Consider the following 21969-nt stretch of genomic DNA (forward strand, 5'->3'; position numbering starts at 1 on the left):
CTTTTTTATGGATTCTGGCAGGGGTATTTATCACATATATAGCCTCTGGGGCTATATATTGTGATATATTTGCCAGCCAAGGTGTTTTTATTGCTTCTCAGGGCGCCCCCCCCCCCCCCAGTGCCCTGCACCCTCAGTGACCGGAGTGTGAAGTGTGTATGAGGAGCAATGGCGCACAGCTGCAGTGCTGTGCGCTACCTTGGTGAAGACTGATGTCTTCTGCCGCCGATTTTCCGGATTCTTCTTGCTTCTGGCTCTGTAAGGGGGCCGGCGGCGCGGCTCCGGGACCGAACACCAATGGCCGGTTCCATTCGGTCGATCCCTCTGGAGCTAATGGTGTCCAGTAGCCTAAGAAGCCCAAGCTACCACCAGTTAGGTAGGTTCGCTTCTTCTCCCCTTAGTCCCTCGTTGCAGTGAGTCTGTTGCCAGCAGATCTCACTGTAAAATAAAAAACCTAAAATATACTTTCTCTCTAGGAGCTCAGGAGAGCCCCTAGTGTGCATCCAGCTCAGCCGGGCACAGGATTCTAACTGAAGTCTGGAGGAGGGTCATAGTGGGAGGAGCCAGTGCACACCAGGTAGTCCTAAATCTTTCTTAGCTGTGCCCAGTCTCCTGCGGAGCCGCTATTCCCCATGGTCCTTACAGAGTCCCCAGCATCCACTAGGACGTCAGAGAAAAGGGCGCTTACTCACGGCAGGCTGGCATCCAGAATCTGATCAAAATGTGCATCAAGAACCTCATCGTTATACTACGAGTGAGTTTATAAAACATGTGTTTGCAGAGTTCAACAGATATTTAATTATTGTCTTAGGGGAAGATTCAATAAAGCTCAGAAGCTGCCGTTACGGCTTGTGTATGTCACAACTGAGGGCCTGAGCTGACGGGAGGCAGCCTCAGTTGTAGGGGCTGAGATGTACCGGAACCTGGGAGGTTGTATCAGACCCCTGGACATGTAAGTAACATGAATAATAACTGCCCGAAGGCGTGACCACGACAACTTGGATAAAAGTCAATGATGTTTATTATGACAACTCCGCAACACAGCAGCAGTAAAAGAAAACGTAAAAGTCAGCAAAGAATAAATACAGTTCCTGGGTACTACAGGATGGCAGGAGCCACAGGGCACTGGTAGTGTGAGATAGTTCTTATGATCTTCTAGATGGAAAGTCCTTACCAGGCCCGACTGTAGCAATGGAGATAACCCAGGATTGTGCCAGCTGGTGTTCCAGGAAAAGCTGGGTTGCTGAAGATAAAACAGCTGCTGTGGATACTGGCTGGAACCAGACTGTTGTTAGCACGGAGTGGATACTGGCTGGAACCAGTTAAATAATAAATGAACTTGGGAGCGATGAAATATGAACTGAAATGTAGAACTTGAGAGCGGAGAAATAATAATACCGGTGGAGAGTGGTAAAGTGTAGAAAGGACACCGGCCCTTTAAGGGAAGCTGTACTCTGCTGGAAGCTGAGCTGGAAGCAGGTAATGTTGTAGCTGGAAACAGATGAATCCACAATGGATTGGAGAGTCAGGCTACACCGCAGGTGGAAAGCTGGTGCGGGTCTCTATGGTGGAAGTCTTGAGACAGGAGCTGGAACCTGGAAGACAATCACAGGAGAGAGACAAACAGGAACTAGGTTTGACAACCAAAACACTGACGCCTTCCTTGCTCAGGCACAGTGTATTTATACCTGCAGCAAGGAAGGGATTGGCTAGGCAATTATGCAGATTAACAATACTGACAACAGATTGGAGGAAATGATCAGCTGACAGAATCCAAGATGGCTGCGCCCATGCAGACACTTGGAGGGAAGTTTGGTTTGTAATCCATGTGGTAATGAAAACAGTAATGGCGGCGCCGGCCACTGGAGACAGGAGACGCCAGGCTGACAAGTGCACATCCAACCACGCGGACACAGCGGAGGCCGCGGCTGACGTAATCGCCACTCTGACACTCTGCATGCAGAAGCTCAGGGACGGCGGCGGAGGCCGCGGGAGACGCCATGCCAGATGTAATAAGGCGTTACTGTGACAGCGTCTCAGAGAGACAGGAGAGGATGCAGGAATGTGAACATTAGGATAACAGATGGGATCCGGTCCTGGAGCGCTGAGCCAGCCTTAGGAGGCATCTGATGGGTAAGAAATGGCGTCCAGATACCCGGATCGTGACAGCACCCCCCCCCTTTAGGAGTGGCCCCAGGACACTTCTTTGGCTTTTGAGGAAACTTGGAATGGAATCTCCGGACCAAGGCAGGAGCATGGACATCAGAAGCATTGGTCCATGAACATTCCTCAGGGCCGTAACCCTTCCAGTCAATAAGATACTGTAGTTGACCGTAACGGTGACGTGAGTCCAGGATCTTGGCCACTTCATACTCAACGCCTCGTTGAGTTTGGACTTTCGGAGTTGGAGGAAGTGAGGAATGAAACCGATTCAAGATCAGCGGTTTCAACAGGGAAACATGGAATGTCCTGGGTATTTTTAAGAAGGGAGGCAACTGGAGTCTGTAAGCAACAGGATTGATGACTTGTTCAATCTTGAAAGGACCGATATAGCGAGGTGCAAACTTCATACTGGGAACTCTTAACCTCAAATTCTTCGTGGATAACCATACCCGATCACCCACCTTGAGAGCAGGAACTGCTCGACGCTTCTTATCCGCAAACTTCTTGTACCTGAACGATGCCTTGAGCAGAGCTGATCGTACGCTCTTCCAGATATTGGCAAACTGATGCAAGGTGATATCCACTGCGGGAACAGAAGTTGCTGGAAGCGGTTGGAACTCAGGAACTTTAGGGTGGAATCCAAAGTTAGTGAAGAATGGTGTTGAAGCAGATGAAGAATGATACTGGTTGTTATGACAGAACTCGGCCCAGGGAAGTAATTGAACCCAGTCATCTTGAGAGGAGGACACATAGATGCGGAGGAAGGCCTCCAAGTCCTGATTCACCCTCTCGGTTTGACCATTGGTCTGAGGATGGTAAGCCGTGGAAAACTTTAGCTTGACTTGGAGGACTTGACATAAACTTCGCCAGAATTTGGCTGTGAATTGAACTCCTCGATCTGAGATAATTTCTTCAGGAAGACCGTGGAGTCGGAAGATCTCTTGTATGAATACTTGAGCCAACTTGGAAGCTGACGGAAGACCGGTGAGAGGAATGAAGTGTGCCATCTTGGTGAACCGGTCAACTACCACCCAGATGGTATTGAACTTGTTGCACATGGGTAAGTCTGTAATGAAATCCATCGACAAGTGGGTCCATGGTCGACGGGGAACGGATAGTGGAACCAGTTGCCCCGCAGGCGACTGGCGGGATACTTTATGTTGGGCACACTTTGGGCAAGATGCAATAAACTCCAAGATGTCCTTTTTCAGAGTTGGCCACCAATAGGACCTAGAGATAAACTCCAGGGTTTTTTGGATACCTGTATGTCCGGCAAAACGGGAAGCATGGGCCCAATGCATGAGCTTCTTCCTTAGCATCGGCTTCACAAAACTTTTCCCTGATGGGGGCGTAGAGTCCATCCCTACCGTGGAGAATGCCAACGGATTTATAATAGGATGCTTGTCTGAAGACTCTGACTCATTTTCTTGCTCCCATGAGCGGGAAAGGGCATCGGCCTTGCGATTCTGAGAGCCCGGACAGAACTGGAGTTTAAAGTCGAACCTGGAAAAGAAAAGTGCCCATCTGGCCTGACGAGGGTTGAGACATTGTGCGCCCTTCAGGTATAAAAGGTTCTTGTGGTCTGTAAGTATGGTGATTGAATGAGAAGCTCCCTCCAACAGATACCTCCACTCTTCTAGAGCGAGCTTGATGGCTAGCAACTCCTGGTCGCCAATGGCATAGTTGCGCTCAGCTGGGGAGAACTTCCGGGAGAAGAAACTGCAAGGGTGTAAAAGGCCATCTTTAGCCCTCTGAGATAACACCGCTCCTACTCCAACGGAGGAGGCATCCACCTCTAAGATGAAAGGAGAGTCGATGTCAGGCTGTTTCAGAACAGGCGCAGAGATGAACCTTTGTTTTAAAAGATGAAATGCTTGCATGGCTTCTTCAGACCACTTGGACGGGTTAGCACCCTTCTTAGTGAAAGCAGTAATAGGCGCCACAATGGTGGAAAAGTCTCGTATAAACTTTCGGTAATAGTTGGCGAACCCTAAGAACCTCTGGACCCCTTTGAGGGTTAAGGGTACCGGCCAATTTTGGATTGCTTGTAGTTTCTCAGGATCCATCTCTAGTCCGGAACCGGACACAATGTACCCTAGAAACGGAATGGACTTGACTTCAAAGACGCATTTTTCTAATTTGCAATAGAGATGATTGACACGGAGACGGGACAGAACCTCTTTAACCCAAAAACGATGTTCCTCTAAATCGTTGGCAAAAATGAGGATATCGTCTAGATAGACCACGACATGACGGTATAGAATGTCTCTGAAGATCTCATTGACAAAATGCTGGAAGACAGCTGGAGCATTGCTCAATCCGAAGGGCATGACGAGGTACTCATAATGTCCGTCACGGGTGTTAAAGGCGGTCTTCCACTCGTCACCCTCACGGATCCGGATGAGATTGTATGCACCTCGCAAGTCCAGCTTTGTAAAGATGGTAGCTCCGCTAACTCTGTCAAAGAGCTCAGTAATCAGGGGTAAAGGATAACGGTTCTTGATGGTAATGTCGTTCAAACCTCTGTAGTCGATGCACGGCCGCAGACCACCATCTTTCTTTTTTACAAAAAAGAAGCCTGCGCCGGCTGGAGAAGAAGAAGGTCGAATGAACCCCTTTGCTAGGTTCTCTTTAATATATTCCTCCATAGAATGCGTCTCAGGCAGAGACAACGGATAAGTTCGGCCTCGAGGTGGAACCTTCCCTGGAACGAGATCAATCGGACAGTCCCATTCTCTATGAGGAGGAAGGATATCAGCAGAAGCTTTACTGAACACATCCGTGAAATCTTGATATGGAGGAGGTGGAACATCAGACGACCTGGGGGAGGAAGAACAGACAGGCAATACTTTAAACAAACAAACATGTCTCAGCACAGGAGGAACCCCATGCCAGGATTTGCGTAGTCGTCCAATCAATTGTAGGATTGTGAAGACGGAGCCATGGAAGGCCCAGGACCACAGGATGTGTGGCTCTTGGAATCACTAAAAAAGAAATAAGTTCGGAATGAAGAACTCCCACTCTCAGATGAACTGGTAGAGTCCTTAAAGAAATGACTGCATCAAAAATTTTGCTGCCATCCACGGCAGTTAAAGAAATGGACGAAGGAAGTCTCTCGGTGGGTAGGGACCACCGTTTAACATAGGCTTCGGTAATAAAGTTCCCAGCTGCTCCGGAATCAAGGAGGGCAATGACGTTCCGATAACGTTGAGCAACTTGAAGCGAGACTGGGAGATTACAATCTTGAGGAGATGGAGAGGAGATCATTACTCCTAGCCGGCCCTCTCCTTGGCGAGCTAGGATTTGGAGTTTCCCGGACGTTTGGGACAGGCATTAATGGTGTGAGACGGAGCTGCACAATAGAGACAGAGAAACTCGGAGAGACGTCTTCGGCGCTCAGCAGGAGTTAAACGGGAACGGCCAAGTTGCATGGGCTCATCTTTAGATGGTGACAGTTGACGAGGAGGAGGAGCAGAAGATTTTGGAGCAGATGATCTTCCACGCTCAGTTGCTCTCTCTCTGAAACGTAAATCAACTTTCGTGCAGAGTGAGATTAGCTCATCTAACTTAGAAGGTAAGTCTCTGGTAGCTAACTCATCTTTAATACGCTCAGATAAGCCATGCCAGAATGCAGCATACAGGGCCTCGTCGTTCCATGCCAGTTCGGATGCCAGGATCTGGAACTGTATCAGATATTGTCCTACAGTACGTGACCCCTGGCGTAAACGGAGAATCTCGGATGAAGCTGAGGTTACCCGGCCTGGCTCGTCGAAGATGCGCCTGAATGTTGACACGAAGGCAGTGTAGGAAGATAGCAGGGTGTCGGACCTCTCCCATAACGGTGATGCCCAATCAAGGGCTGAGCCACTGAGAAGAGAAATAATGTAGGCAATTTTTGTACGGTCACTGGGAAAATTGCCAGGTTGTAGCTCAAACTGAATCTCACACTGGTTGAGAAATCCCCTGCAGAATCTTGGAGATCCGTCAAATTTTGCTGGCGTTGGAAGATGAAGACGTGGAGCAGAAATGGGTAAGGTGGGTGGGGTTATAGCTGGAGTCACTGTGGTTGACGCACCAGACGCGCCTGATCCACGGAGAGTTGTCTGAATCCCATCCAGCCGAGTAGAGAGATCCTGGAGACAGCGGATGATGTGGCCCTGTGCAGCCTCCTGATGTTCTAGTCGGGCTGCCAGTTCTTGCATCGGCCTGGCCGCTTGATCCTGGTCTCCGGCTGGATTCATTAGGTCAGTGCTTACTGTCACAACTGAGGGCCTGAGCTGACGGGAGGCAGCCTCAGTTGTAGGGGCTGAGATGTACCGGAACCTGGGAGGTTGTATCAGACCCCTGGACATGTAAGTAACATGAATAATAACTGCCCGAAGGCGTGACCACGACAACTTGGATAAAAGTCAATGATGTTTATTATGACAACTCCGCAACACAGCAGCAGTAAAAGAAAACGTAAAAGTCAGCAAAGAATAAATACAGTTCCTGGGTACTACAGGATGGCAGGAGCCACAGGGCACTGGTAGTGTGAGATAGTTCTTATGATCTTCTAGATGGAAAGTCCTTACCAGGCCCGACTGTAGCAATGGAGATAACCCAGGATTGTGCCAGCTGGTGTTCCAGGGAAAGCTGGGTTGCTGAAGATAAAACAGCTGCTGTGGATACTGGCTGGAACCAGACTGTTGTTAGCACGGAGTGGATACTGGCTGGAACCAGTTAAATAATAAATGAACTTGGGAGCGATGAAATATGAACTGAAATGTAGAACTTGAGAGCGGAGAAATAATAATACCGGTGGAGAGTGGTAAAGTGTAGAAAGGACACCGGCCCTTTAAGGGAAGCTGTACTCTGCTGGAAGCTGAGCTGGAAGCAGGTAATGTTGTAGCTGGAAACAGATGAATCCACAATGGATTGGAGAGTCAGGCTACACCGCAGGTGGAATGCTGGTGCGGGTCTCTATGGTGGAAGTCTTGAGACAGGAGCTGGAACCTGGAAGACAATCACAGGAGAGAGACAAACAGGAACTAGGTTTGACAACCAAAGCACTGACGCCTTCCTTGCTCAGGCACAGTGTATTTATACCTGCAGCAAGGAAGGGATTGGCTAGGCAATTATGCAGATTAACAATACTGACAACAGATTGGAGGAAATGATCAGCTGACAGAATCCAAGATGGCTGCGCCCATGCAGACACTTGGAGGGAAGTTTGGTTTGTAATCCATGTGGTAATGAAAACAGTAATGGCGGCGCCGGCCACTGGAGACAGGAGACGCCAGGCTGACAAGTGCACATCCAACCACGCGGACACAGCGGAGGCCGCGGCTGACGTAATCGCCACTCTGACACTCTGCATGCAGAAGCTCAGGGACGGCGGCGGAGGCCGCGGGAGACGCCATGCCAGATGTAATAAGGCGTTACTGTGACAGCGTCTCAGAGAGACAGGAGAGGATGCAGGAATGTGAACATTAGGATAACAGATGGGATCCGGTCCTGGAGCGCTGAGCCAGCCTTAGGAGGCATCTGATGGGTAAGAAATGGCGTCCAGATACCCGGATCGTGACAGCGTAGGCTTCATGCGTTACCGCAGAGAAGGCGGATTCTGCTTGCAGCCTATGGCGGGGAGAGGAGAACCAGCCTACCACAACAGGCAGATAAATGCACAACGTGAACAGTCAATGGCAGATGACATATAACTGTTTCAGCCCCCGAGTGTCTGAAGTGCACCTACATTTGCATTGTGGAGTGTGTATTGTATTCAATCACAGTTGTGTGGCATCTTATAATTTATGTAGATTAGGGGGTGTGGACCAACCCCCCCCACTGTAGCAGAACTGACCCATATGCTCTGAGATCACATTATTAGATACACCTTCTTGTTAATGCATACATTTCATCAGCCAATCATAGTAACATAGTATCTAACGTTGAAAAAAGACAATTGTCCATCGAGTTCAACCTATTTGTTGTCTCCTATGCACGATTATTTTGTATTAAATTTTGACTGAAGTTGATGACTGCAGTTACGTTTTACCCCTCTTTTTTATAATAACTATAGTGCGTGACTATGCCCCGTAACCCTGGATATCCTTATCCATTAGGAATTTATCTAACCCATTCTTAAAGGTGTTGACTGAGTTGGCCATTACAACTCCCTCAGGCAGGGAATTCCAAACACGTATCGTCCTTACCGTAAAAAAGCCTTTACGCCGTATTGTGCGGAATCTCCTCTCCTCTAACCTGAGCGAGTGTCCACGAGTTCTCTGTGTTGATCTAACCAAAAACAGGTCCTGCGCAAGATCTGTATATTGTCCCCTTATATATTTGTAAATGTTGATCATGTCCCCTCTTAATCTCCTCTTTTCCAGTGTAAACATGCCTAGTCCTGCAAGCCTTTCCTCGTATTCCAGCGTCTCCATACCCTTAATTAGTTTGGTCACCCGCCTTTGAACCTTTTCTAGCTCCAGGATATCCTTTTTGTAGTAAGGTGCCCAGAATTGTACACAGTATTCAAGGTGTGGCCTCACAAGTGATTTATATAACGGGAGTATAATACTCTCGTCCCTAGCATCAATTCCCCGTTTTATGCATAAAGCCTTCTTTGCTGCAGTCCTACTTTGGGTACTACTGCTTAGTTTGCTATCTATGAGGACACCTAAGTCCTTTTCCAGTACAGAATCCCCTAATTTTACCCCATTTAGTAGGTAGGTGTTATTTTTGTTCTTGTTACCACCTTACACTTGTCTGTATTGAAGCGCATTCTCCATTTCGCTGCCCAAGCTTCTAATTTAACTAAGTCGTTCTGAAGCGACTCAGCATCCCCCTCCGCATTTAAAACTTTACACAATTTGGTATCATCTGCAAAAATTGACATAATGCTCTCTAGACCTTCTGTTAGGTCGTTAATGAAAATATTGAACAATAGCGGTCCTAATACTGAGCCTTGCGGCACACCACTTAGCACTTCAGTCCAAGTTGAAAAAGATCCATTAACCACAACGCGCTGCTCCCTATTATCTAACCAGTTTTTGACCCAAGTGCATATTGTGCTTCCAAGCCCTGATTCTTGTAGCTTGTAGATAAGTCTCATGTGTGGTACAGTGTCGAATGCTTTGGCAAAATCTAAAAAGATTACATCCACCTCTTTACCCTAATCTAGGTTTGCGCTTACTGTTTCATAAAAGCCAAGTAATTTTGGTTTGACAGGATCTGTCCTTCATAAACGCATGTTGATTCCTTTTAATGACCTTATTGACTTCAAGGAACTTCTGAATACGGGCCCTCATTCCGAGTCGTTCGCTCGGTATTTTTCATTGCATCGCAATGAAAATCCGCTTAGTACGCATGCGCAATATTCGCACTGTGACTGCGCCAAGTAATTTAACAATGAAGATAGTATTTTTACTCACGGCTTTTTCATCGCTCCGGCGATCGTAATGTGATTGACAGGAAATGGGTGTTACTGGGCGGAAACACGGCGTTTTATGGGCGTGTGGATGAAAACGCTACCGTTCCTGGAAAAAACGCAGGAGTGGCTGGAGAAACGGGGGAGTGTCTGAGCGAACGCTGGGTGTGTTTGTGACGTCAAACCAGGAACGACAAGCACTGAACTGATCGCACAGGCAGAGTAAGGTTGAAGTTACTCAGAAACTGCAAAGTAGTTTGTAATCGCAATATTGCGAATACATCGGTCGCAATTTTAAGAAGCTAAGATACACTCCCAGTAGGCGTAGGCTTAGCGTGTGTAACTCTGCTAAATTCGCCTTGCGACCGATCAACTCGGAATGAGGGCCACTATCTCTTAGAATACCTTCCAATGCTTTCCCCACTATAGATGTAAGACTAACTGGTCTATAATTACCTGGTTCAGCTTTACTTCCCTTTTTGAATATAGGCACTACTTCCGCTATACGCCAGTCTTTGGGTACCATACCTGATATTACTGAATCCTTAAAGATCAAAAATAGCCGTTTTGCGGTGTGGCCTGGCTGGCAAGCTGGACGGCTGTTGTTTGTGAGGAGCTCCAGGCCTCTGTCTATAAAACGCCCATAAACAGCCTTGTTTCAGCCGTTATCTGAAACACATCACTTGCTGCCTCTTGCCCTGGTCCCCCCTGTAATTGGTGTTTCGGGTCCCAGAGCCGGGGGGGGGGGGCCTCCTGCCTCCCTGCGGGTTGGGGCCTGCGCGCCTGTCTGAAGCCGGGGACTAAATTTCAGCTGGGACCCGGACAGGATGGACCCCGCCGCGGACATCATATTGCTTCCCGCAAAGACTCACCCTGGCTGCAGCCTCCATTTGTGCCCGGCTCCCTATCGCAACCTGACTGCGGCTTTCAGGAGCGCTGGAGGGACCTCCGAAGCTGACCGGCGGGCTCCGTGACCGGGTGAGTGCGGCGGGTTGTTCCCGTCCAGTGCTGCGCGGAGTGTAGTAGCTGCGGCGGCGGCCGCCGCGGGTCTCCGTGAGCGGCCGCCGCCGTTACATCAGACGGGGCTTGCTCTCCTCTGCCCTCCTCTCCCGCCGCCGCAGTTCTCCAGGCAGCTAGCATATCTGGGGGGTGGTAGTCATGTGACCGCCGGTCGGCTGACCGACAGTCACATGACCTCCTCCGTGAGCCCGACGGCTCACTATCCCGATGGTCGGCATGCCGACCAACAGGGACTATTTCCACTCGTGGGTGTCCACGACACCCATAGAGTGGGAATAGAACCCGTGGCGACCGCAGGTCGCCACCGAGCCCGCAGCGTGGCGAGCGCAGCGAGCCCGCAAGGGGCTTGCTGCACTCGCCCCTCCCCGCCGGGATCCCGGCGTCGGTAAGGTGACCGGCGGTCAGGAGACCGCCGGTCACCCGTACTACACCCTATCTGGGACCTCGCTGGGGATAAACCTGGCCTCATTAGGACGCCGGCGGCCATATTTGTTCAGGGCCAGGAAAACTTCTGCATCCCTCAGCAGACGGTGGGGGAGGTGGGGTGCCCTGGCTTCTGGCTGGTCCGTGGCCGGGACCCACCACCCACTGGGCCCTGCCTCAAGTTCCCCTGCAGGTATTGAATAGTAGTTATATGCAGTGGGGATCAGTTTAAAGGCGTGAATTGGCACATCTCTGTGCTCTGTGGCCACCTGTGTCTGTCCCCCCACTCTCTCATCCCGGGAAGCTGACTCACATCAGACGGAGATCGGGGGGGACCCCCCAGAGATCGCTGCCCTAATACTGGGGGAACCCCTATTATGTCTCTGCCTTGCCCTGGCTGTCTTGTCTTGTTTCACCTATGATAACTGAAGCTGGAGCTCCATCTACTGGCGGATTCTGTTGTTTGATTTCAGCTGCCTGAGTGAACCTATTTTTCCTACAATGTGATCAATGGAAACGTGCCCTGAGTCCTGGGACCTTCTCTCACCGCTATTTATGTCATAATCGCTGCAGCGTATTTTTCCTACTACCGGGACTTTTCTAGTTCTGTAATGCAGTGATCTTATTAGGTCAATCTACCCATATTTCCCACCATGCCCAGAGGTAACAAAAATCAACATGGAGCGGACCTGGGCCAGAGCCTAAAAAAGTTTGCTTACTCGAATACTAAGTCACCGGGCGCGGGAGCTCCCTCGCTACCTGATATTTCGGATTCTGAAGACTCAGTTCACTCCCCGTTGACTCGGAAAGACCTACATATGCTTTTCCGCGAGATTCAGGAGACGAGGAATCCATGCAGGCGGTGCAGGCGGAGGTGCACACGGCGATTGCCTCTCTTAAGGCCGACGTTACCGACCTTGGAGACAGAACGGACCACTTAGAGTCTAAAATGGATGAAGTGGTCACCTTCCAACAAGGCATGGGTGACGAAATTCAGGGCCTAAAACAGGAGATGCAGGTAATCCTGGAGTGTCAAGAGGATCAAGACAATAGGGCGCGACGTAACAATCTTCGCGTCAGAGGGGTCCCGGAGGACGTCGATATGACATCCCTGCACGATTACCTTAAGAAGTTGTTTGGGCACCTCTCGCCTTCACTTCCAGAAGACCAACTTTTATTGGATCGGGCTCATAGGGCTCTCCGCCGTCGCTCCCAAGATTCGGCTCAACCCAGGGACGTTATTCTTTGTTGCCATTATTATACGACCAAGGAGGACATTCTTAGAGAGGCCCGGAAGCTCTCCAAACTGGAATTCTTGGGGCACTCTCCAAATATTTCAGGATATTGCTCCCGCCACCCTGCTTAAAAGAAAGGAGTTCAGACCCATTACTTCAGCACTTCGGGACAATGGCTTCCGTTATAGATGGGGCTTCCCCTTTCGCATTCTGGTGTGGCATCATAATCGCCTCCACTCGGCTAGGGATCTGGCCGAAGCTAAAGGACTCTTACACACCTTGGGCCTCTCTCCTCCTCCGGCCCTGTCTGAGACTCCGCAGCGGACGGCCGAGATATCTCCCACAGAGTTGATTGCCACCCCCAGACGGTCCTTGAATAGGGACTGGACGAGAGTGCCCTCTACACGGAAATCTGCCTCTGTTGGCCCTCCTAGTTGAAGCCTTATGTGTTGACTTATTGTTTAATCTTGTACTTTGTTGTTTCTGCGCATGTATATGTAGTGAAACTGTAACCTTTCTCTTTTTCCACCACGTCTACCAGCTTTGTCCCCCCAGTATCTAACTCATGTCTGTAGGCTTTCAGTTCTTCCCTCTGTATACGTACATTTGGGGGAGATGGTGGGCTGGGACTCCCCTTACGGGCACTGAACCTCTTTGTACTGGTTCTGACGTTTTTTTCGTTTTATTGTTCGTTGGTTCTATAGCTCGCCTGAGGTGATCTACGTTTAGGCCCTGGGTAGTTACTTATGTGTTACCGGCTACCTTTTCTGGTAGTGGTATTTAGGAAGTTTGTCCCATTTTAGCTCCCTGCAACATAGGTCCCTGGACTCGGGATGCATGATAGTTGGGGTCCATCGTCCAAGATGCACCTGGCCCGGCCGGGCCGCGTCCCCTCTGTAGGGTGTTATACCCGAGTCCGGTTGTTGTCACTTAGTGACCTTTCTCTGTCTATTCCTGACCGGCACGTTAGACCAGATGTGATTTTTTTCTGGTCTCCAACCTTCCATTCTTTCCTACTTTTCTCGACTCTTGTCTCTCTTGTCCCTCTATCTCTTTTTTCTTGTTCAGGGGTGTAAGGATATATGCCGTTTGCCATGTCTGTTTCTGAAATTTTTGTTTCAGGTTGCAGCGGAGCTGTGGAGTCCGGAGGGAGGAGGTGAAGCGTTCCGAAATCTCGGTTGTCATGGCTCTTAGAATATACTCACATAATGTTAAAGGTTTGAACAGCCCCACCAAACGCACCAAGCTTTTTCTCTCCCTTAAGCAGGCTAAAGGGGATATCGTTTTTTTAAAGGAAACTCACTTTAAGAAATCCCTTCATCCTGATTTAAAGTCTAAATCCTACCCCCTTACCTTTCATGCCTGTGATGCCACACATAAAAAGAGAGGGGTCTCCATCTTGTTAGCCGCCCACCTTACGTTCGAGTTTTTGGACAGTCATGTGGATAAATCTGGTAGATGGCTCATTCTTATTGGGAAGCTAAATAATATCCTTTGTACTCTTGTTAATGTCTATGCTCCGAACCAAAACCAGGCCACCTTCTTTAGAAGCTTGAATTCACATCTAGCCAGACTTTGTAAGGGTGAGCTTATAGTAGCAGGAGACTTTAATGAGGTTCTTGACGCTTCATTGGATAGGCCCTCCCCTTCTTCTCCTTCATCTTCTAACCCTAAACGCTCGACCTCGGCATCTCTTGTGCTGTCAGAACTTTTGAAACTTCACCTACTTTTTGACTCATATAGGTTGACGGATCCCCTAACTAGGGACTATACTTTTTATTCCCCTGTCCACAAGTCCTATTCCAGGATAGACATGATCCTACTCAGCCGGGATCTATCCTCTAAATTAAAATCTACTAGTATACATCCTATGATATGGTCTGACCATTGCCCGGTATCTGTCGATCTCCAGTCCATTGCCCCCCCCCCCGCCTCTTGGAGGTTGAATGATTCCTTGTTGCATAGTCCGGAAGTCACTGACCAGATTAAGTGTTGTCTCACGGACTATTTTCTACTTAATGACCTCCCGGAGATTTCGCCTATTACCTTATGGGAAGCTCATAAGGCTGTCCTACGTGGCCATTTGATTAGCCAGGCCTCTTGGTTCAAAAAGACTCAGGAAACTAGTTTCCTTTCACTATCTACCAATCTCCAGAACCTTGAGAGACTACATAAATTGTCCCCTACCCCTGCAAACTTAGAGGCTTTGCTGGAAGCGAGATCTGCGATCTCGCTCTCCCTGTCAGAGCATACGGCGAAGACTCTCCGGAAGCTTAATCAGTCCTTCTATGAGAAGGGAGACAAAGCCGATAGACTCTTGGCATCCCGTCTCAGAGCACAGCGGTCACGGAATAATATTTTGGCTGTGACTGCTGACTCTGGCGAAGTGACGCATAACCCGGATGCCATAAATAGGGTGTTTCGAGACTATTATGCTAAACTCTATAACTTAGACTCAGCCCCCTCGGGTCCTGGTCTCCCGGATGTTTTAATTTCAGAACTTATGCGTAGGGCCGATCTCCCTCGGCTGTCTGAACTCGACTCCTTGGAGCTGAATAAGGATATAACCGACGAGGAGATTGCTGCCGTCCTGAGGAACTTTAAATCCTCTAAAGCCCCAGGCCCTGATGGCTTCTCGGCTTCATATTACAAAAAAATTGGCTCCATTTTGATCCCCCACCTTAGAGTTTTGTTTAACGCATTATATTATCGGTGGTACTACACCCCGGACAATTGTCTAGGTTGTTTCCTTCTGCTACTCCTGTTTGTTGGCGAGGATGTGGTCAGCGGGGAACTCTTTTCCATATATGGTGGACTTGTCCGCATATAGCCCGGTTCTGGAATAAAGTGCTTGACATACTGAAATCCCTCTCTGGCTTAGGACTTGTACTGGACCCGTGGGTATTTTTATTGGCTAGGCCATTTCCAGACCTTGACCCTCTCCTTAATAAATTGTTTTCCCATATTTTTGTGGCTGCTAAATCTTTAATCGCTAAAAATTGGAAGGCGTCCGCTGCTCCTACTATCCCTGCCCTGAATAATTATATTTGGTTCGTGGCTAATATGGAGAAGATCACCTATTGTCTACATGACTGTCCCCATAAATTTTAACTCGTTTGGGGCCCCTGGTTGCTCATGATGTCTCCCCCACACTGATGTGCGACATATTCCTTTGTTCATGCCTCCTGTATATATCTAGCCATACTGTTTCTGGATCCTCCCTCTGGGCTTCATCCGCCTCTTCTCATTATTCGACAGTTCTTGACCCGTATACCTATATCTATGTTGGTATGTTTATGCATCATATATAGTTATCTTGGATATACTTTTCCCCTCATGGCCTAGATAGGCCTTGTCTTTTGCTTCTGAGCTTGTCCTTTTCAACTTTCCCCCTGTTTCCCCCCTATTTTATCTCCCCTTTGCTCCCCCCTGTTTCTTTCTCCTTTGTAATGGGTCCCCTCTTGCGGGACTTCTTTGTTTGTTTATCTGTAAACTGAAAAAAAAATTTGGAAAAAAAAACCCCTCCACGGAGACTGGTTTTCACCTTGTATTGTACAATTGAATTTGTTTTGTATACTTTTTGTCTCTCCTGGTATAAATAAAGAGTTTAAAAAAAAAAAAAATAGCCGTTTTGCAAGTTCAGAGTGAAGCTCCATTAGAACCCTTGGGTGAATACCATCGGGACCTGGTGACTTATTAATCTTTAAATGTTTTAATCGGTCACAGACTACTTCCTCGCTTAAATAAGTACCTATCAGTGGGATATTCTCATTATTGAGATTATGTGTTAGTCCCTGAATTGGGTCCTCTCTAGTAAATACTGTTGAAAAAAACTCATTTAGTGTGTCCGCTATGTCATTATCATTTTAGCTTAAGACTCCCAACTTGTCTTTTAAATGGCCTATACTCTCCTTCTTTAATCTCTTGCTATTAATGTATTTAAAGAATTTTTGGGGATTCGCTTTGCTTTCCTTTGCTACTAGTTTTTCAGTTTCTACTTTAGCCGCTCTTATTTCCTTTTTGCATATTTTGTTACATTCCTTATAGTGCTGAAATGACTCTGCTTCCCCGTCAGATTTGTATTTTTTAAATGCTCGCCTTTTCTTGCCCATAAGTTTCTTTATCTTTTTGTTAAGCCACATCGGTTTATGATTTTTATTCCTTTTTTTGCTGCTCGTAGGAATAAATTTGAGTGTATTTTTAGCTAGCAGGAATTTTAGTACCTCCCATCTCTCCGTAGTATTTTTTCCTAAAAACAAACCTTCCCATTCAATATCCCTGAAAAATACCCTCATCTTTTCAAAATTCGCTTTGCTAAAGTTTAGAGTCCTAGTTGAGCCAGTATAGGGCTGTTTATGAAAACGGATATTGAATGTGACCATATTGTGGTCGCTGTTTCCTATGGGTTCCCCTACTATAATACCTGATACCAAATCCCCATTGTTTGTTAATACCAGGTCTAAGATTGCATTGTACCTAGTTGGTTCCTTAATTAGTTGAACTAAGTAGTTATCATTAAGTGTGTTTAAAAACATGTTACCCCTACCAGTATCACATGAATCGTTTTTCCAGTTTATCTCTGGATAGTTAAAATCTCCCATCACTACTATGTCTCCTACTCCTGCTGCTCTTTCAATTTGCTTTAGTAACAATTCCTAATCAGATACGTTGATACCAGGCGGCCTATAGCATACACCCAATACTAACTTTTTTATTCCTTTTTCCCCGCAAGCAATTTCTACCCATAATGTCTCGACAGTGTCTACAGTCCCCTCCTGAATATCTTCCCGTATAACAGGTTTTAAAAACGGCTTTACGTGGCAGCACGCAAGTGTAGAGAATGGTACGCAGGAAATAGCTGGTTCTGTGGGCGAAACACATTCTCTTAAGGGGAGCTGTATCAAACCATTGTGAGACAAACTGGTGCAGTTGCCAACAGTAACCAGCTTCTATCATTTTAAAGACTTTAAATAACATGGGCCCCCCGAGTCCAGGGGGACCCACACCATACACCCATTTCTTCAATACTCACCTCTCCGGAGTCTCACATCAGCAGCGCCACATTTTTCCTGGCGCTTTGCGTATGTGCAGTGGGAAACTGGCCACTGTGCCATTTCCCCGGAGACCTGCGCAGGTGCAGTAGACTCCGGCACAGCATCAGAGTCTACCAGTGCTAACAGATACCTGTAGAGCAGCTTTCACAGATGGGAATTACACACAGAAGGTCTGATTTAGAGCAAAGCATCTGACATTGCAGCATCTTTGCATACACTCACCTGTGTATAGCCCACGATTATTACTGCACGCCCACGGCAATCTTGCGCTGATTACCAATGCCACATGCCGCCCAGTTGCTCCCATTAAGCCGCATGTGGAGATCTGCCTGACTTCCGTGCGACTTTAAATAGCTCTGCAGATCCGTAGATACGCAAATATTCACCTCGGAGGCACACACAACGCAATCGCAGGTGCATCGCTCTGTGTGTGGCTCTGAATCAGGTCTATAGGGTGTAAGTATAACCCAGAAACCAAACTGTGCCGTGAGCGTAGGATGCAACTGTGACCAGGAGAGTGCCAGGGGTACTAGGCTGACAAACTACAGTCAACGTCATCCGACCTCCTAGTCGGTGATGAAATAGTCTAACCACAAAGGGGACAGTCAGAAGAGCTTCCACTGTCTGTGTCAATGACAAGGAAGTTGGACAATTAAAAGCTAGGGTTTATCAAGCTAATATACAGGAAGAATGTCAAGTAAGTCAAATAAGAAATAAACATCAGCAAAACTGTATTTAAATCTAAACTAAGTGTTCCCTAAAAATTATTTTGTGCCCATAATACCAGACCACCAATCGACATGAAGATGGGTGTGGATTAATAGATCAGATAATGTTATGGTGGAAAGTAAATAGGTCGACAAAAACAAAATGTCAACAGGCTCAGAAGATTGACATGACAGTGGTCAACACAGAAATGGGCGATACCCCTTTTTGTTTTATTGTTTTGGGCCAAATCAGGTATATTTCATATTACGTGACCACCATCCGTACAAACACGTACCCTCGCCACGCTTCAGGCACGGTGGCTCATTCCACTTTGCTCGCCACAGGTTTCTATTCCCAATACATCTTCACGTGGATAATAAGTCAATCAAATGTTGAGAAGACATGTGTCAAACCTAAAAAACATTTGTCGAAAATTTGTGTGTCGACTTTTTGAACCTGTCGACCTTACGCACTGTCGATCTAATGCATCCCATCTAATCACATCCTCTCTGTACGGTCCACACATAACCTCACATATCTTGTCTTTCTTCCCGTTCACACCCTCCTGACCTTTGGCCAACATTGCTGTGTGGCCATATCATTCAGCCCATTAAGAACCTTTGGATTCTGGCAGGACCATTATCCAATAGGTAGTATCAATGCCTATTTCCCTATAGATTGTAAGCTTACGAGCAGGGCCCTCCTACCTCTATGTCTGTTTGTTTTTACCCAGTTCTGTTTTATTACTGTTGTTCAAATTGTAAAGCGCAACAGAATATGTTGCGCTATATAAGAAGCGGTTAATAAATAAATATCGAACATAACATTGCCAATCTATCATCCGGATACCCATGAAGATAGCAGTCTCTTCATAGGGGGATATTCAATTACGTGCAAGGTAACATTGCAGTAATTACATGAGGATAATAGTGCTAGATTTTGATTCCATCTTTATGAGAGGGGGTGGAAAAAAAAAAAAAGTGAGCACAGATTTATTGACGGACGACCCACGTTGTATCAGTGCATGAGGTTCCGGAACGATTGAATCTCATCCTTGGGAGTAGACGACAAAGTGAAGAATATTCTCGACAATGTAATTTTGAAAATAAAAATTTACAGACACCTTGGTCTCTTCTGCGGGTATGGGTCGTCGGGTCGACTCAACTTAGGTCGACAGTCATTAGGTCGACCACTGAAGGTCGACATTGGCATTATGTCGACATGCACTAGGTCGATGTGTGATAGGTCGACAGGTGAAAAGGTCGACAGGTGAAAAGGTCAACATGAGTTTTTGAACTTTTTTTGGTGTTGTTCTCTTCGTAAAGTGACGGGGAACCACAATTAGTGCGCCGTGTTCACTCGCCATGCTTCGGGCAAGGTGCATCGCTTCGCTCGGCACAGGTTACCATTCCAATCGTAGTCCACGTGGATCGTCAAGTATGGAAAAAAAATCCCAAAAATTTAAACAATTGTTTGAAAAACTCATGACGACCTTTTGACCTGTCGACCTAGTACATGTCGACCTAATGACCGTGTCAACCTTCAGTGGTCGACCTAACAACCATATCCCCTCTTCTGCAAATGTGCAATACGTCTCAGTCAGCATTACGGATGTTAAGAAACTATTGTCTCCAATTGACGCTCAGCCAGGAACCAAAGGTCATCGTTGGGGAAGATGGCATTAACACCATCCCTCCCAAATGCTGCATTTGTATATTTGCAATTTGCTGAGTTTATAGTCTATGTATAGAACTGAGATGACGCCCGTCTATTCATTCTGCCTTGTGGTGTAGGAGGTACAAGGACACATTTGGACTGTGAAATATGGACCCCACAGGCGAAATGAGACAAATACTCTGTGACAGTGAAACATGGATGCATTGCAAACAAACATGCACTACCTGAAATAAAGTGGCATCAAACATTTTGCAAGCTTCATTGCTGGTAGTAGAAAGGGGCATGCCATCATCCTTCCAGGCCTGCAAAGTAATAAACACATCATAAATATACAAACATACTTTGCTATTGGCACGCTGGACATGTTCTTGCTAACCCTGAAAAACCCGTGTGTCAAGAGAAACTTGTATTCTTATACTCCAAATATATAATATAAAAATCAGTTGGGCTTTATGGATGGAGCACACCCTCCTTTCTCATATCTATAACCCAGTACCTGGGCCAAATACAGCTTGCCTTCCACCACTATTCTTGTCACAATTCCATAATAAATACACATGCATCTCTGGAATTCTCATCTCCTCATCCTAACCCTCTGTTCCACCCCATCTGCTAGCTGTCTACCCTATCTGTGTCCCCCCTGTCTATCTGCTCAGGCTCCCCTTTAGAATGCAAACTTTCACAATCAGCACCCTCTCCGCTCGTGCTTTTCCTTATGATACACACTAGGCGATTTGCTCCATCAGCGACATCGCCTAGTGTGTCCCAGCCCGGCCTACCCGACGGTGGGCAGACACGCTGTGCGATATCGCACAGTGACATAATGCCACGGCCGGGCTGTACATGCAGCTTTGAATGATGAGTCCAAATTGAGCTGCATCTATGGCCAACACCGAGGGTCATTAACGACCTGCGGGGCCGTGCATCGGCCGTCGTCAGCTCTATACACACTGGGTGATATAGTAAAGGATATCGCTCAGGAGGGGGAAAATTAGCTTTATAGTTTAATATATCATATGTATGCACCTTTAGACTATCTTCTACTCCATACAACGACACCTAGGCCTCAGTTTCTGCCACCCTGAAGCAGCGATGTTTATATAACATGTACTTGTCCTGCACTGTCTTGTATTGTAAGTCGCCGTTTTCTTGTTTTGCTCATATGTTTATGTACTTTGTTAGGCGCTGTGGCGCCATATAAAGGATAATAATTTTATATATATATATACACACAAAATTATCCAACCAATTTAGATGTGCTCTATTTGAAGGAATCACACACAGGTGTACAACACGATATTATAACACAAAATAAACGTAGCCGTCAGAACGCGCACGACACAGATGCTGAAAGATGACAATTACAGAAGGCATATACAGAAATTGCAAAAAGGAATAGGACCTGGCGCTGAGTGTGTTAATTCTAAAATACTTGTTTATTTATTTAAGCTTATATCAGCTGGGGAGTAATTATCCCCCATTACCAAACATACAAACCGCAATACCAAGCATACAAAAACAGGTTATTTAATGTTACCCAATATTACAATACATTCACACCGGCCGGTGAATACGACACAATACAACAATACAAAAATGTATATAATAAAATGAAATAACTTGCAATTCCTTTGAATCTGAAAAGCTGGGTGGCCAGACGCAGAACTTTAATATTTAAAGACTCTCCCTTATAGGAGGCTGGATAGTTTAGTATTATTCTTATTATCAATTGCATGTTACATACTTTTTTTTATTGTTGTTTTGTGTCATATTCTCCGGCCGGTGTGAATATAGTGCAATATTGGGTCACATTTAATAAGATGTGTTTTGGTTTGTATATAGAAATGAGAGGTGAAATGAGGCCAGTCATAGCACAGGCGGAAAGTCAGGACTCTAGTTAGGCATGATGTGCTGTATGTAAGTATGTACAGTAAGTATATACTGCCAAGGAGAAACTGAGAGAAGGTAATGAGCGCGCTGAGGTAAGTAGGAATAACCTACCTATCATTATTGCTGCCTGCTATAGGCTATTGTTGCCACATCCACTTCCTGCAAGGAAATACAACTATTTCCACCTATTTAACAACATTACACAATATATGCTATGCAATGGCAGGTAGGTTGCACTAACTACCTACCTTGCAGTCTCTCAGGTAGGCAGAGGTCATGTTTAGTGTAATGTAATTGCAGAGGCACCAGGAGGACCGTGCAACTGATAATGTAGCATGCACAGTGTGTGCTGTGTTATTCCCCCATAGCCCAGCCCTGTGCAGGGAGGAGG

General features: G+C 46.8%; 1 protein-coding gene across 2 annotated transcripts in view; it reads right to left on the reverse strand.

Moving 5' to 3' along the window:
• The window catches only part of TTC38 (tetratricopeptide repeat domain 38), a 70841-nt gene extending 48877 nt beyond the window's left edge, over positions 1-21964 (reverse strand). The window contains exons 1-2 of one of the 2 annotated variants that reach the window (XM_063928878.1): positions 21827-21964; positions 19913-19990 (exon numbers count right to left, since the gene is read on the reverse strand). In XM_063928878.1, the coding sequence (XP_063784948.1) occupies positions 19913-19990; positions 21827-21856 (108 nt within the window). In that variant the 5' untranslated portion in view covers positions 21857-21964. Of the gene's footprint in view, positions 1-19912; positions 19991-21689; positions 21764-21826 lie in introns of those variants that run through there. The other variant, XM_063928879.1, reaches the window with a different exon arrangement.
• Between the last annotated feature and the right edge of the window lie 5 nt (positions 21965-21969).

The sequence above is a fragment of the Pseudophryne corroboree genome, chromosome 6, assembly GCF_028390025.1.
Source record: "Pseudophryne corroboree isolate aPseCor3 chromosome 6, aPseCor3.hap2, whole genome shotgun sequence".
NCBI lineage: Eukaryota > Metazoa > Chordata > Amphibia > Anura > Myobatrachidae > Pseudophryne > Pseudophryne corroboree.